The sequence below is a fragment of the Glandiceps talaboti genome, chromosome 4 (genome assembly GCF_964340395.1).
Source record: "Glandiceps talaboti chromosome 4, keGlaTala1.1, whole genome shotgun sequence".
Lineage (NCBI taxonomy): Eukaryota > Metazoa > Hemichordata > Enteropneusta > Spengelidae > Glandiceps > Glandiceps talaboti.
Genome location: NC_135552.1, coordinates 1064908 through 1080917, shown reverse-complemented (window position 1 = coordinate 1080917; position 16010 = coordinate 1064908). Strand labels below are relative to the sequence as shown.

The 16010-nt window shown below is 35.5% G+C and overlaps 1 protein-coding gene across 2 annotated transcripts in view; it reads right to left on the bottom strand.

Annotated features, from left to right (window-relative positions):
- The window catches only part of LOC144433587 (uncharacterized), a 51420-nt gene that overhangs the window by 13661 nt on the left and 21749 nt on the right, over positions 1-16010 (bottom strand). For both annotated transcript variants that reach the window (XM_078121909.1, XM_078121910.1), the window contains exons 3-5: positions 14450-14615; positions 8390-8487; positions 652-758 (exon numbers count right to left, since the gene is read on the bottom strand). In XM_078121909.1, the coding sequence (XP_077978035.1) occupies positions 652-758; positions 8390-8487; positions 14450-14615 (371 nt within the window). The remainder of the gene's footprint in view (positions 1-651; positions 759-8389; positions 8488-14449; positions 14616-16010) is intronic.

Genomic DNA, 16010 nt, shown 5'->3' with positions numbered 1-16010 from the left:
GCATGTTGGCGGTAATCATGATCAGAACCTAACACTGGATATTTGCGCCGTGATACTACGACATGTGATCAGACTATCGGAACACATATTGTAGGACTGAGAGCTAGATCAGAACAGGCCACAATAAACAGTCCTCAACACGTAGCTCAGTAGCACAAAAAGTTTGAACGGTAACTTATGGAACGTGGAAAAAAAAACATTTAGTGTTGCGTACAACACAGCTGTGTGAATACTCGAGTCACGGGACATGCAAGTACATTTACAGTTTATAAATTATATAAACACACAGTATACAATCGTGTATTCAACTCATTCAGTATATTTCAACCGGGTATGGTAAAACATTACAGTTACTCTCGGTAATCCAATTCAAACCCCTTAGTTTTATTTCTTTTGTCTTACGTCTTACCACTATTTACCGAGAAAGATAGTGATTCCCAGCTTGGTCGTTAATTATTCAAGATTACGTTAGGATTACGTCGCTTGGGTGGAGAAATGCATAATTACATGCAAATGAACCCGTGTGATTAACTTACTCCCCTTTAAATAGAGTTTCTATGTATTACAGTTTTTGAGTTATGTAGTACATTTTGTAAGTGTGTGTGTGCGTGCATGGGTGGATGGATGGGTGGGTTTTTGATAATTATATACCTGCAGTACTGTTCAATGCCTATGCCTGATGCATTACATCCTGTAGCCATGCCACCAGACCCAGGTGGGTAGCCTTTCCCTCCTCCAAGGAAAAGATGAAAGATTGCCTACAACAAAATGACACATAACAAACTGATTAAAATCTACAATTGAAGCTATGTCATATGTACATGTGGTCAACAGATTACTTCTCACAGAATTCAGTAAAAAACTAAAAGAGATGATAATTTTCAGTTTTGTTGATATTAAATTATAATACAGTTCTAAACAAAACTCAAAAAAATTGCACCAATGGTACTGTAGCACAACTGCTGAGTTTGACACACCACTGATGCACACAATTTCTAGTGACACACCAACATTTGGTGTTCCTCTATCTCTTACTATGTGGTGCATTACAAGAAATTCCAGTTTTTATCATTTTGACTCACAACAAAATTTGGCTATCATTGGAGGACACACTGCTCTTAACAATACAATAACCTATTTTTACATCGTATATAGCTCCACTGTTTTTGTTGGGTTTTTTTTTGTTTGTTCTTTTTTCACTTTTGTAACGTGTAGAAGTGGTTCTGTTGTTCAGCTCTTCCACTATGCAGTTTTGTTTTTAGTGAAGTAATAACGTGGTTAGTGGTTTCATATGATGAAACTATGGTCCTCTTATTCACTATACATAATTATTTTAAAAACCAGATTTAAACTGAATGCCTCCCGTAAGGGAATCACTAATTATGCATTGCCAAATAACTCATTAAACTAAAGGTACATCAACAAGCTTTACAGGACATATGCGATTGTTATGGTTGACGTATGTACTAAATTATATTGAAATTCAAGAATGCATTCTTATGATATATCCTAATTACCAAAAATTATTTAATTATGTAAATTGGTCATTAACACTGTAATGGTACATCAACAAACTTTATAGGGCGTATAAACTTTTTTATGTTCAATGTATGAAGTAAATTATATTGAAATTGAAGTATGCAGTCTTAAGATATAGCCTAATTACCGAAAATAATTAATTATACAAATTATTCACTAAATCTTCAAGCAAAATCAACAACTTTTATAGGAGATATGCATTCCGTTATGTTTAACGTATGTACTAAATTGTATTGAAATTGAGGTATACATAGTCTTAAGATATAGCCTAATTACCGAAAATCATTAATTATGCAAATTATTCATTAACACTGTAAGGTATATCAACTAACTTTATACAACATACACAATTTGTTATGGTTAATGTATGTACTGAATTGTATTGAAATTGAAGTATGCAGTCATAAGATATAGCCTAATTACCAAGAATCATTAATTATGCAAATTATTCATTATTACTGAAAGGTATGATATCAACAAGCTTTACAGGACATATGTGTTTTCTTATGGTTAATGTATATAATAAATTATATTGAATTTGAAGTATGCATTCTTAAGATATAGCCTAATTACCAAAAATAATTACTTATGCAAATTATTCATCAACACTGTAAGGTACTTCAACAAATTTTATAGGATAAATGTATGTTGCTATGTTAACAAATATATACTATATTATATTGAAATTGAAGTATGTAGCCTTAAGATATTGCTTAATTAGTTGATTTCATTGATATGTTAATTGACATGAACAGATCTCGCTCAAAATCTTATCAGGTCTAGCCATTACCCCAAACATTATAGGTACTAAATTTCATCATAATTAAGCCAGCCGTTTTTAAGAAAATGGTGACACAGACAGACAGACAGACAGACACACACACGCACACACACACACACACACACACACACACACACACACACACACACACACACACACACACACACACACACACAGACGGACACATGACAAACACAGACAGAAATCCCCCTTTAATACCTCTCGTACCCTTACGGGGTTAATCATACAGATTGATTCAAGTGTACTGTGGTCCATACCATATGTCGAACGAAATAGTGTAACAATTTCTTAGTACTGTTATGCCTTGATACTCGTTACAACATTACAATAATCGTGCTAACAGACTTACTGTTACAATATTGCAATGCATGGCTATGTTATGTTGCTGATACGACGACCAGAATATGGTAGCAATATCCATACATAGTATGAACTATCAAAAATGTTGCATTTTTTCTTTACATAACTAATGGTTTTCGGTAATTAGGCTATATCTCAAGAATGCACGCTTCACATTCATTATAACTTGGTACATACATTTGTGATACCAAAGTGCACCTGTCCTGAAAATATTACTGATGAAGCTTTTAGTTTTAATAAGTTATTGGCATATTTTCAGTAGGCCACAAAAAGAAAAAAAATAATTTCTGGTCAGGAAATGTTGTCTAAAGTGGTGCGACTTTTTCACCTTTTTCTAAAAAACGACTGGCTCAATTCAAATGAAATTTATTGCATGTGTTCCGTAGGGTAGTGACAAGAACTGATAAGGTTTCGGTAAACATTCCATGAATATTAACAAGCAATTTACATAATTAATGGTTTTCGGTAAGAAATGCACTCTTCAAATTCAATATAATTTGATACATACATTTGCGATACCAAAGCGCACTTGTCCTGAAAATATTAATGATGTAGCTTTTAGTTGTAATAAGCTATTGGTATATTTTGGTAGGCCACTAACATGGAAAAAATAGTTTCTGGTCAGGAAATGCTGTCTAAAGTGGTGCGACGATGCGATTTTTTTTTTTACATTCTCAACAAATGTTAATCAATCTACTTATCATTGCAGTTACTGTTCTTTTTATTTAGTACTTTACAGCAAGTGTGTATGTGGGGCAGTTGTCATAGTAGTCAGGGAGCCAAGGCCAAAAATTTGAAAAAAAATTGCCCGGCTTGAAGTACAAAAATTGACATCATGTTTGGTTAGAATAATATCTGGGCCTTCAGAAAACTGATGTTGCCCCTCTCGATTCTCTTGCGCAAACTCACAGGAGACGGTTTCCATGGTAACATTGACATTATTTGGAAGGATGCTAAAACATTAAAAACGTCACATCTCGTGACCCAGAAATAATAAAATCATGTATAAAGTATGTTTATATATATTTATTTTCAATGATTACATGACCTTTTCGATTCAAGGTCAGTGTCATAGTTAAAATTCAAGGTGAACTTAATTTGTTGCACTTTTATCGAAACATTCACTGAAACGTTTCTGTATATTGGCATCAGATATGACTGGTAAAGCTGTAAGTCGGTCAGAAAATGGCCAAACATACAATCTTTCAGAAAAACGTGAAAAAAGTATATATGAAGTTGTTTTGTAGGAAAAAGCTGTTACCAAGACAACTGCTGTCAATATCCCCTGTTATACCACAGTGTTAATGTACTAACCTGAAAGTGCTATTGACATGATATAAGTGTTTGTATTTAGGGTTTTGGGGAAAAGCAATTCACTGATTACATGATCCTTTCGATCCAAGGTCAAGGTCATTGTCAAAATTCAAGGTCATTTTAATTTTTTCTAATTATTAAAATACCATCGGAATCTTTTCTATAGCTAACATCAGACATGATCTTTAAAGATGAAAATCGCTCAGAAAATAGCAAACTATATAGTCTTTCAGGAAAAATACAACAAAGGCATATACTGAGCTGCTTTTATTACAAACTTCTGTTACTAAGACAACTGGTATCAAGATCACCAAAATATGAAGGTACTGAATATCGCAATGTACCGAAGTGCTACAGATATGATGCAAGTGTCTATATATTGGTTTTAGGGGACAGGCAACACACTTATCACATGATCTTTTCGATCCAAGCTCAAGGTCATAGTCTAATTACAAGGTCACCTCCATTTTTCACTTTTATCGAAACACCCACATAGGTTTTTTGCTATAAACTACTGAAGACATCAGATAGCAAATCCATAGCAAATTATATAGTCTGTCATACACTTTGTAGCAAAAGCATATTCAGGGTCAGCTTACTATGGGGTAAGGGAATTTTCTAAAAAGGGGTTCTGAAAAGGAATGACGCCTGTACAACCAAGTACTATAAAGATAGCTACTCCTACTTTATTGACATCCAACAAAACCTACAGATCACACAAAAATGAAGATTTTCCTACGTTCCATACATATTGGCTCGAATTTGACATTGACCTTCATTTGATTGGTCAATTAGGAAAATATAGGATTGGTTAGTAGAGATTGTTTAGACTTTAGATTAACTAATTTGACGTAACCTGCTTGGTGATGTAAATTGCAGTCAGAATCCTACATCTGACTCAAGCTCGGTGTATATTCAATCTCAGTGTATATATTATTCCCGATACTTACTTACAAAAGTTTGTAACCAGGACTAAAGTTGAGATACATAATTATGTAAAAAACGAAATTTCCATGGTGTATTTCTCAAGGTCTCAAAGCTCGCTCTACTGGCAACTCACTGAATACCGTTTCAGTCAAAAGGTGATCACATCGCATTTTGAGGCTTTACATGTATAGTGTGAAAGGCATTTTGACAATGCTTCTCCTGCTGTTGCTTCTAGATAGTATATGTGGTTTCTATCGATTTTAGTCTATTAAAGGACGTTGTTTTCATAGTTTATTTCTTACTACAGATATTTCAGACAGATTATGTATGAGAAATCATTCATCTTTAGGATTAGTTACATTTCTTTAATTTTTGTTGGGAACTTTTGTGTGCAATTAGTTATTTTACCTCATTGATTATTAATTTCCCATTGCTATAAAGATCATGATGTAAATATTTTTGTGTGTTGTCATTATTTCATTTGTTTTTGTTTTTTGTTGTGATTGTTTGATATTCTTTGTTCTATAATGTTTTTCTTTGTTTAGACTTTTGACAATATGTCTTGTTTGCCTTTGGTTTTTGCATTTGATTTTTTGCCTTAGCCGTTTTTTTGCCAGTTGATCGAATCTGACCAGTCAATTCTATTGCTCACAATAGACTCAACTAATTCCCATCAGTGGGATTTCTCCATCTGGAGTAAATATATTAGTGTTTGTTTGAAGGGTTGGTGAGTATATGAGTGAGTGTTGCACAAGTGTATTAACTCTGATATCAGTGTTTGTTGGTAAAGTTGATGTAATGTGTTTGAATGTTTGTTGTATCAGTAAGGATGTAAGTGTCAATGGTTTGTAAGGGTAATAAATGAATGTAGAAATGTCTGTTGCAGTTGTCTTCCTCTCCACCTGGATATCTTCAGTTGGTCAAGGGGAATCCATGACATCCCAAAAAAGAAAAGAAAAAAGAAAAAGTATTAGATATTGAGATCATGGCTTGAAACAAAGCATCTTGGATTGTTACTCTTTGTTTATTTCAATGAAAGCTGAAACAATTATATGAAAGTTGTAAGAATTTGACATCCAACCAATATCTAATCAAACTAAATTGTGTATGTGCATCATTTTGAATATGTATGTATGTATGTATGTATGTATGTATGTATGTACATAAGTATGTATGTGTGTGTGTGTGTGTACATTTATTTGAGTGATTTTGGTCACTGAACCTTTAGGGCACAATGACCTATCTGTGTAATTATATATAGTTATGGAACTCAGCTTTCAAAGATAATGAATGGCGTTATCAGATTTGAGAACAACTTTTTCAGTTAAAAACAACATTTCAGTTGATATGATATTGTTTGCCAAAGACTGGTGACAATGTAGAAAAATAATGTACAGTAAAAGTTGGTCATGTATTGCACTATGCAGTTACATATTATGAAAGATTTGATTTTGATGGTTGAGAATGCATCAGATTTGCAGTACACTCATTTGAAGATGAAACACGAAGAAGAAAAATTAAGTGTTGTACATAAAAATTATTGTTTAAAGTTAATTTTTAAACAAAATTTGAACATATTTTACCAGTTATGAATATGAGTTCATGATTTCAGATATGGGAAAGAAGTAGATCGGGGATGGCAGGGAAATGGTATATGTAATCACCACAACATGGTGTGCATACAAATTACAAATACTTGGATGGTAGGCCAAAAATTGATCACCTTGCTTACAAAAATAGTGCATGTGCTACCTGTTACAAAATTTATGTAAACTATTGGTTTTTGTGATTTAGGGCATGTAACGGCAGTGGCTTGGTGACTGTAAAAAAGGGGATATAGACACTTATGTTATTTAAATAATTATTAGTAATTTCCAATACTCAGAATGTGAGATGGCGTAGCTTGTGGCGTACAACATTTCTAGCAAAGTACCTGTCCGTATAGTACACGTTTTTTTTGGACACATCTTGTTCTGGTAATCAGACCCAACTTATGCTACCTCTATTAGCATATTGGGGGGTAATTGAAGACTTGCTTACGAAATTTTTTATCTGGATGACAAGCTCAGTGTGGACTTTGGAAAGCAAAGGATGTCGCACCCCTCAGCGCAGTAGACCAAACAACTGTTCTTCTTTATCACACGTAACGTTACTGTTATCCATCATATAAGATAACGTTTATCCATCATGTAAGAGAACAACCAAGCTTGGAAATTAATGAACTTGCTTTGATTTTATATGACATTTATAACTTATACTACAGCCATATGGCAACGCTTCCTATTGAAATGAATTAGAAGTAGTCTATTGCAAACATATTTGATTTGAGAGATCAAAATGGCATGACTCACATGGCGAGGTGCTGAACTTCCTGGCCCGGTGAGTGCCGAAAATGGCCAGTGATTTTTAGCATTCTAACGTAATAGTCTCCATCTAACATTTTAGTTGAAACAAAAGTCATCATGAAAACATGCAAAGCTGTATGATTACTTACCCAATGCTTTGAATATCACTGACAAGCTTGGCACGAACGCCGTGCGATGTGCTGTAACCTTGACACTGCATGCATGACTAACTAACGACCACTGAGGGCAGCCTTTAATTTCCTTGGCACATATGTACGCGACATGTGTGACGGGCGATGTACATTACGGAAAACCATTAATTGCGTAAATTGCTCATTAATATTCATGGGATGTTTACCACAACCTAATCAGTTCTTGCCAGTACCCTATGGAACATGTCTACTAAATTTCGTTCGAATTGATGCAGCCAGTTTTTTTAAAATGGTGACACGCACGCACACACACACACACACACACACACACACACACACACACACACACACACACACACACACACACACACACACACACACACACTCTTCACCCCTAATATATAACCTTCCTTACTCAAGTGCATCATGCACAGAACAATGAGCAGTGCAAAACCTGTGGAAGTCATTAAATGTCAATTTTTACATACTTGCCTGACATTGGCCTGATTGGCTACTCAAAAGCGCAAAAATTCAAACAAGATTTCCTATTACAAAGGGTAAGATGTGGGAAGGCAGCGATCACCCAGAACAAACCAAACAATACACCAGATACACACACACACACACAGACACACAGACACACACATACACACACAGACTTTCACCCACTAATACATCTCTTCCTTACGGATGTAAAAATGATGGAAACAAAAGTAAGTAAAGATATCTACTATAGCCACTTTCAGCACATCAGATTTTAATTTGATTCCATGGCCGAAGACAAGATCATTTTGATTTGTACAATTTCCCAACATGCAAATAAAACAAAATAGCAACAGTCAATATGAGTATTTAGAATCACAGCACGTCATCAAGCAGAATATCAATTATAGTCAATGCAAATATTTAGAATCACTTTTAAACAGTACATGTATGCAACATATACTTACATCCCATTCATGTTGCTTTGCTAACCTCAGAACAACTTGGGACCAAATTTCATTTTTCACCTTGCATTCTCTTATAGTTTGCATCCATATCCCTGTATCTATGGAAATGAAATTGACATTAAAGGGAATCCTACTACAGGAAATGAAGACATTTTCATAACTATGGGTTCTGGAGAGTCATTTCATGATTATACATCACCTACAATATTACTTGTGATTTCTGAGAAACATCAAGTTGATCTTGTGTCTCATAGGGTATGTTTGCTGTGGGCAACTGCATCATGGGAGTCAGCAGAAATAATGTACATTATATTCAGTGGTTGAACACTGAAAATTCATGTTTTACACTAAAAGTTAATAACAGTTTCTACTCATCAATATTCAGTGTTTACCCATTGAATACATTATTTCTGCTGACTCCAATGATGTAATAGCCCATGACAAAGATAAACTATAAATGCACTGGATCAACTTGATGTTTCTCTGAAATCACTAAGTATTTGTAGGTGATGTATAATCATGAAATGTCACTCCAGAACCTGTGTTTTATGACAATGTCTGAAAGCGGCTTGATTCCGATAATTGACCTGCAAGGTCAATGTCAAAGGTCAATGTCTTAAAAGAAACTTTGTACCTGACATTAGGAGGTAAACACTTGAATGGAGTCTCTAAGTATTACATTCTTTGAGTTAAGTCATAAATATTGATTTTTAACAAAAAATATGGACACCATTCAGTCAAATTTGCCTAGCTCATAAGGAAATAGCGCAAATGGCATTGTAGCACAACTGTATTTGGCTGTTGCTATGGGTGTGGTCCTGTTGCTAGGCATATTTGCATACATTTTTGGAATCTTTAGTCACTTGCCAACTCTTCTCAGTTTTCATCTTTGCAATATAAACAAGCATTTGGCTGTTGCTATAGGCTTTAACTGTTGCTAGGCATATTTGCATACATTTTTAAAATCATTATTCACTTACCCACCCATCCCAGTTGTGATCTTTGAAATGTGCATCATCATTTCACTGTTGCTATGCCCATTTTCATGGTTGCTATGGCCAGTTTGGTCAAAACGTTTTGAACAATAACTGCAGAATATTCCTCGAGAAACATCCCCACCAAGATTTAGGGAAGGCAGATATATCAAGTGTATCGTAATTACGTGTTAGGACGCGTTACGCCGGGTAAAGACGAGTGAAGACGATAAAAGACGATGAATATTCATAAGGTTTCACGCATATTCATGAGCCAAAGTTTGTACATAAACATCTATTGTCTGTCGATCACTAATCTGAAAGACGCGGCTTTACATTGTTCTACAGGTTAAACAATACATATAATATTAGTATGTGTCTCCAAAGAGTTACCCATTTGTATTTCGATAGCTTCCGATCAAACAACATGTCTTACTTATGTATCTTGTCTAATTCTCAACGAAGATCAGAAGGTACAGGGAATATTTTCCCTGTCAGCCCTTTTCAGGGCCCTGATCTTCGTTTCGACATAACTCCATTCAACATGCTGCCGTTCACCCCAGTGGGCGTCACGACAAGCCTTGGAATACACGAAATCCAAGCCAGGCCGAAGCACAGTGGCTGTACCGACGTGTACGTCGGTGTATTTAATTTGATGTACAAAAACTCAACAGATAATCTAATAAATCTAGCTTGGTTTTTTCCTTTCTTTCTTTTGTATTGTTCGTAAATTTGAGAATAAGGGACGAAAATCAGTCGGCGAACGTTACAAGGAAGATCGCAACGTTTCGTGAATAAATCGCAGACTTCTTGAATATATCGATTCCTGTACTATTGAACAATTGAACTCGCAAATGCCCTGTGGAGTGATAATTGGGCAAAGAAAATCACAACACTACACAAAACAGATGTGAATCGTGTTTTTCAAACGACCACTTTCTCCCTTTTCAGTGCACGGTTTAGCCACAATAATCAAAGTGTCAAGCGTCGGCATAACGTTGATCATTGACAGCGTTTTACATACTAATGATAATAGGGAGGATGAGAAAAAGACTTGGGAAAGTTGTCAATGTCTTCCAGAATGCGTATTTCCGTCAGTGTTTTCATTCACACTCTGCATGTGTACGTACGTCCCACCTTGAAAATTCACCTATCAAAACACCAAACCTTAGCTTACTGTTTTGTTCATGAAATACATAGTTTTTTAAAATTATTATCATGTCCTAGTTATTTTCATCATGGTTTCTTTTCGACATTAGAGTAACCGTGTTTCAATAGAAATCGTTATGTTTTGGAAAAGAAAGGAAGAAACTGGAGTTTAATCCTTTACAATATACAATGACTAACAATGATAAGCACTTTCCACGAAATTATAAAGTTTTTGAAAGTCCCGAATCATTCATCTGTCAGTGCACTTTGTGGTGATATTACAAATTGTCTTGGACATCAGTTCATTTGTACATGTCATTTACATGTGTAGTGTTAGCACGTTATGTCCCTGGTGTACGGTACCACAGGGCGTGTATTATAGCTTAGGGCGGCCCTTTTAATTTTTCTGTTTCTCATCTCACGACAGATCCTAATTTGCAGCTCCGACATCAGAAAAAAAAACTTTTTTTTTATTTCCGACCGACCCCTGAGTTCAACACAGCAAGATTGTAAGGTTCGAACGAACATCAAACGTTCCTCATGGCGTCTTAGGCCAGTGTTCTGCCGTGGCCGTGACCTTGCGACATTGGCTCCCTAAAATTACAAATGACGCAATAATTTTCCCCACTTGCGTCGCTTTGTTTTACGGCAGACATCAAAATTATCTAAGTCCAGGGCCAGGCCCTGACGTCAACCCCACAAGAAGTATACTGACTTTATAAGAGAAAGTTTTGTTGACATCATATAAGATACAGTGACAACGCACAGTTCTATTGTTAACATAAAAATGCCACAAAAAGAACAACTTTGATAAACTTAATCTACAAATTGAAACATTAGAGGGAGTAGATGAGACGTCTAAATTGACGTCGTCTCTCGTCACATGTTTTGTCTACCGTCACTGTCACGACCTCTGACCTACTCACTGAAGTGTGCAAAACACTGAACTTGCTACCGGAAATCGGAACATCTATCTGCCAAAGCTCAGAAGCCTTAGTAAACCAAATTTATGGGACAGGTTGTGGGGTTTTTTTATTTGTTGATGGGGGTTAGATTAATGGAAACGAAATTAGTACATGTGTATTTTAATTCCGAAAAGTTGTGTTAGGGGATCGCGTTGCATGATGGTGACAGTGAAACATGTGAATGTTGGGCACTGAATCAATGCGTGATCACTGGCATGGCCACTATACGGCTAATGCATGTGCGCCCAGTCCGAGACATGAAGAATGAACGTGTTGTGAAAATCAGAAAATAATTACAGTGGTATTTACAAAGCATCCTAACTTTGATGTTGTTGATAGTTTTAGTTCAAGATTTCTGAGTTTCAAGGACACCTAATGTCAGCTTTCCGTATCAAGTTTACAGTATGTAACTAATGCTGTCATTTGATATAGCAGGACCAAATCATGATACACAGCCAGTAACGGTAATTAAATAAAAAAATAAATTATTTCAAAGTTTGTTTGACTGTATTATTTGTAAGTTTTTCGTTCACATTTGGTACTTTTTAAACTCAGAGATTTTTTTTTCTTCAAAATGTTGTTTTTTCTTAACCTCATGAATTTGAAGAGGGAATGATAAACACAGCTTACAAAATATCTCGAAGATGTACAATGTGGAACAATGTCTTTGCAATGAAAGTGTCGATTTTTCGCGACCGTGCATATACGATAAAACAAAATGTGCCGTGCAACATTTTAACTACAAAAACAAAATACGACACTGCAACGACCCCAACGCATTCTCCCGCTGCTATGCTCACTCTTTTAATTTTAGTTGCTTTCACAACGTCTATGAATGAACTTTGGGCTACTCACTCCGCAATCCGATATTTGAGAATTGTTTTTCATTTTACAAATCACCGATATTGTTTCATTGTTTCACATTGAATAATTCTAAACTTCATTGTTGTTGAAAACTGTAATTTCCATTCTTAAGGGTTGCTTTGAGGGTATGTAAATTTGACGGCTGCATAACAGAGCACAAATGAATCCATCATAATTTTCTATCTGATTACAATTTAAAGTTAGTAGCGGTGGATTCGTCAGGCAAATTACAAGTAATTCAACTGTTTCTGAGTCACTTTGCTCTATGTTTCTTACCAAGATATTGCATTTGTTTATGGCTAAAGTTCAAGTAAATTACATTTTACGTTGGAAAATTGCGCAAATACAGCCTGAGAATAGTAAACCGGTCATTCACTAATGAGTCTACATGTCATTGCTGATGTCATGTGCGTTGATTGCCGATGTATACATATTTGGTAAATGACACTCATAGTCGTTCTCGGCTTAAATCCTATCGTATAAAATGAAGTTTCAGTTGATATTGTTCACAGTAATTATGAATTTCTAAGACCTTTTTACTTGTAGTCGCATTTAAAAGATATAGAATTAGTCATGACATACGAAGTGGGCGTACAGTGCGAAACACTAATCACCATACCACTGCACTGGCACTGGCATACCGTAATCCGACATCGTAAGTTGTACTTGTATTTTGGAAACTGAACTTTTTGGTGCAAATTATTTTGACTGTTTCTCACTTCATCATCATCATAAGCACACAGGGTTTTGGTTGTATAATTGTGGAAAGGTCAACACATTCCCAAGGGCCGCGGTCGATTACCGATACATCGCGTACAATTTAATTCGATTAATAATTTTGTATGCACACCTTCCTCTTCTGTCTGTGTATTATTTTTTTTTTTTAGACATCTGGATGTCTTTTTATCATTTTACGATATTAACTAGTTGTATGTACCTTTACATGTGTTGTACAGGGCTACCAGGGAAACAAGTTCATTTCGAGCCCTGTTGATTGTGCATAGTTCCGATGTTTTTTACTTTTTTTCAAATTACGGTCAAAGACGCACAAAGACGATGTCGGTACGGGAAACAAACCAAGGCGATAACATCCAATAACATCCCGAAACGCGTGAATACGATGTACTTATAGAAAACAAAGGAGGGCAAAAGTCATTATCTATTGTCAGTTATTCATGAACTACGAACACCTTATTATCTCTCGTTTCTCGTCGTTTCTCGTCTTCACGCGTCTTCACCCGGCGTAACTCGTCCTGACGCGTAATTATGGTGCACTTGATATATCTGCCTTCCCTTAGTCCATTCACCAAGCAGTTTTCAAGATGTAAGTTTTTGACCAAAGTTGAGATTTTTAGACGTAATTTGCATATCGCCAATGGGATCATCATGTTGAGAATACACATTAATCTGAACACCCCCCATTAAATTTCAGCCCAATCTGCTTAGTAGTTTTTGGAATTATGAAATTTTGACAAAATTATTCATTTTGAGGTCAAATTTGCACATAACTGATGGGGTCATAATGTCATGAAAAATCTGAATTTAAACACCCCTGAGAATACCCTCACCAAATTTCAGCCCAATCTGCTCAGCAGATTTGGAATTATAGACTTTTGACCAAAAGACATTTTGCTCTAATTTGCATATCTCTTTTGGGATCACCATGTCATGAACAATTCTTAATCTAAACACCTCTAAGATGGTTCCCACCAAATTTCAGACTGCCCAGCAGTTTTGGAGGGTTTTTCTACCAAAAACCACCCAAAATTACACATCTATGATAAGATCACTTTGATTTGAACAATTTCCAAACTAGACACCCAAGGTAATATACCCAACAAATATTACGGCAATTGGTCAAGCTGTTTTTGACTTTAAGCTGTTTACACACACACAGACAGAAACAGACTGACACTTTGCCATGCCTATAGCACTACTGAACCTTATCAGTTCAGTTGTGCTAAAAAGTGACATATGTAGCAATTTATGTCACCATTCTGCCAGGATTGAAAGATATCAGATGTTGCATGTCTGTGAAATGATGGATGGACCCCATTGTAAACAGTCTGCCTTCAAAAGAATAACAAATACAAAACTGAATGCAATACCTGTCACTCCGTCCACAAGCTTTGCTATTTCCACCACAAAATTGACCTTGTTCTCACTCGCAAAATTTTCACCATCTTTCACCTGTTGTAATCCATCATGCAAAGCTTCGAGGGCTTCAGTATAATGCTTCAATTCTTTGAATATCATTGCTGCTCTGTAGTACCCCTGTTACAAGTATAGATAAATGAGATATTGAATGACTCTTTGTTTCTTTGTATTTAAACTCAGGGGTAGTGACCTTCATGTATGGAACAAAATCATACATTTGATGTATTTGTCAGCTTCTAATTAGGAGTACAAGGTTCAAATTATGTATAAGATCATATCTTTCGGACTAGCTGCAATAATTATAACTTTGTTTTTGTTAAAAATGCTTTTTATTCTATTTCATGTTTTATGTTGTTGTGCTTGACTTTCAAAGAGGTGAGGGATGTTGTCTAACAAACAAGCGACCTATCGGTCAAGATAGCTCCGCTGTTTTTTTTTAATTTTATTGTTAATTTTGGTGACATGTAGAAGTGGTTCAGTTCTTCAGCTCTTCACTATGCAGTTTTGTTTTAGCGATGCAATAAAGTGGTTAGTGGTTTCATATGATGTCTCACTATAAAACACATTTTACACAGAAGTTGGTAATGTATTGTACTTTTATACCATACTCACCATTTTATAACAAAAATCTACTGTTATGAAAAATTGCACAAAATCTCTGGGAAATGACTGGGAAATGTGCACAAGAAAAAGAAAAAAAAAGAGGATTTTTAAATAATTCCAGTGTCTTACAGCTTTAACCCTGGAAAATTTTAATGATGAATGAAATAAACTAGGGATCTAAAATAATTTTGAGGCAATTTGAATTTCAATTTTCTAACAAATTTACCAAGTCAACAACATTCAACTTGTACTAGTTGTTGTAGATATATATAGGGAAGAAATGTATTAATCACCATCTTAGTTTCCGTACGGCGACAATCCCAAGTACCCGAAAGAGAGTCATTCTCAGCCATACGTTACAGTGGTAACACTCGTTCATGTTTGATAACCTTTCATAAAGAAAACACAACGAAATGGTTGAAGTGATCTTTTTTTTTATTTCTTTTCATCACAACAACAAAATCTGCGTGATCAAAAGTGTTGTAAACTAAACCAGAAAGTTTTATCGGACTGGCTAAACTTCCCGATGAACTGGAGTAAGGTCCAAGTCCAAGTAAGCCCCGATAGTACATGAGAAAATCGTCTCAAACTAGCGATACAACTTTCAAAATATAACTTGACATGTCTTCATTTGTTAGAGTTATACAATTCAAGACGGGTTTTCACTCGAAAACAACAATTCTGTGAATAATGACACTCTGAACGCAGCGATTTCTCGGACGACGTTACCACTGCACTGTAACGTATGGCTGACAACGACTTGCTTCCGGGTTAGTCCCTCGTGCATCAGGGTACTTGGGATTGTCGTGCATTACTACATCGGCAATTTTGCCACCAATATTGATCGTACAAAAACAAAACTCCATAAATGAACCACAAAGTACTTTCCCTTTCAAAATGTGGTAATTT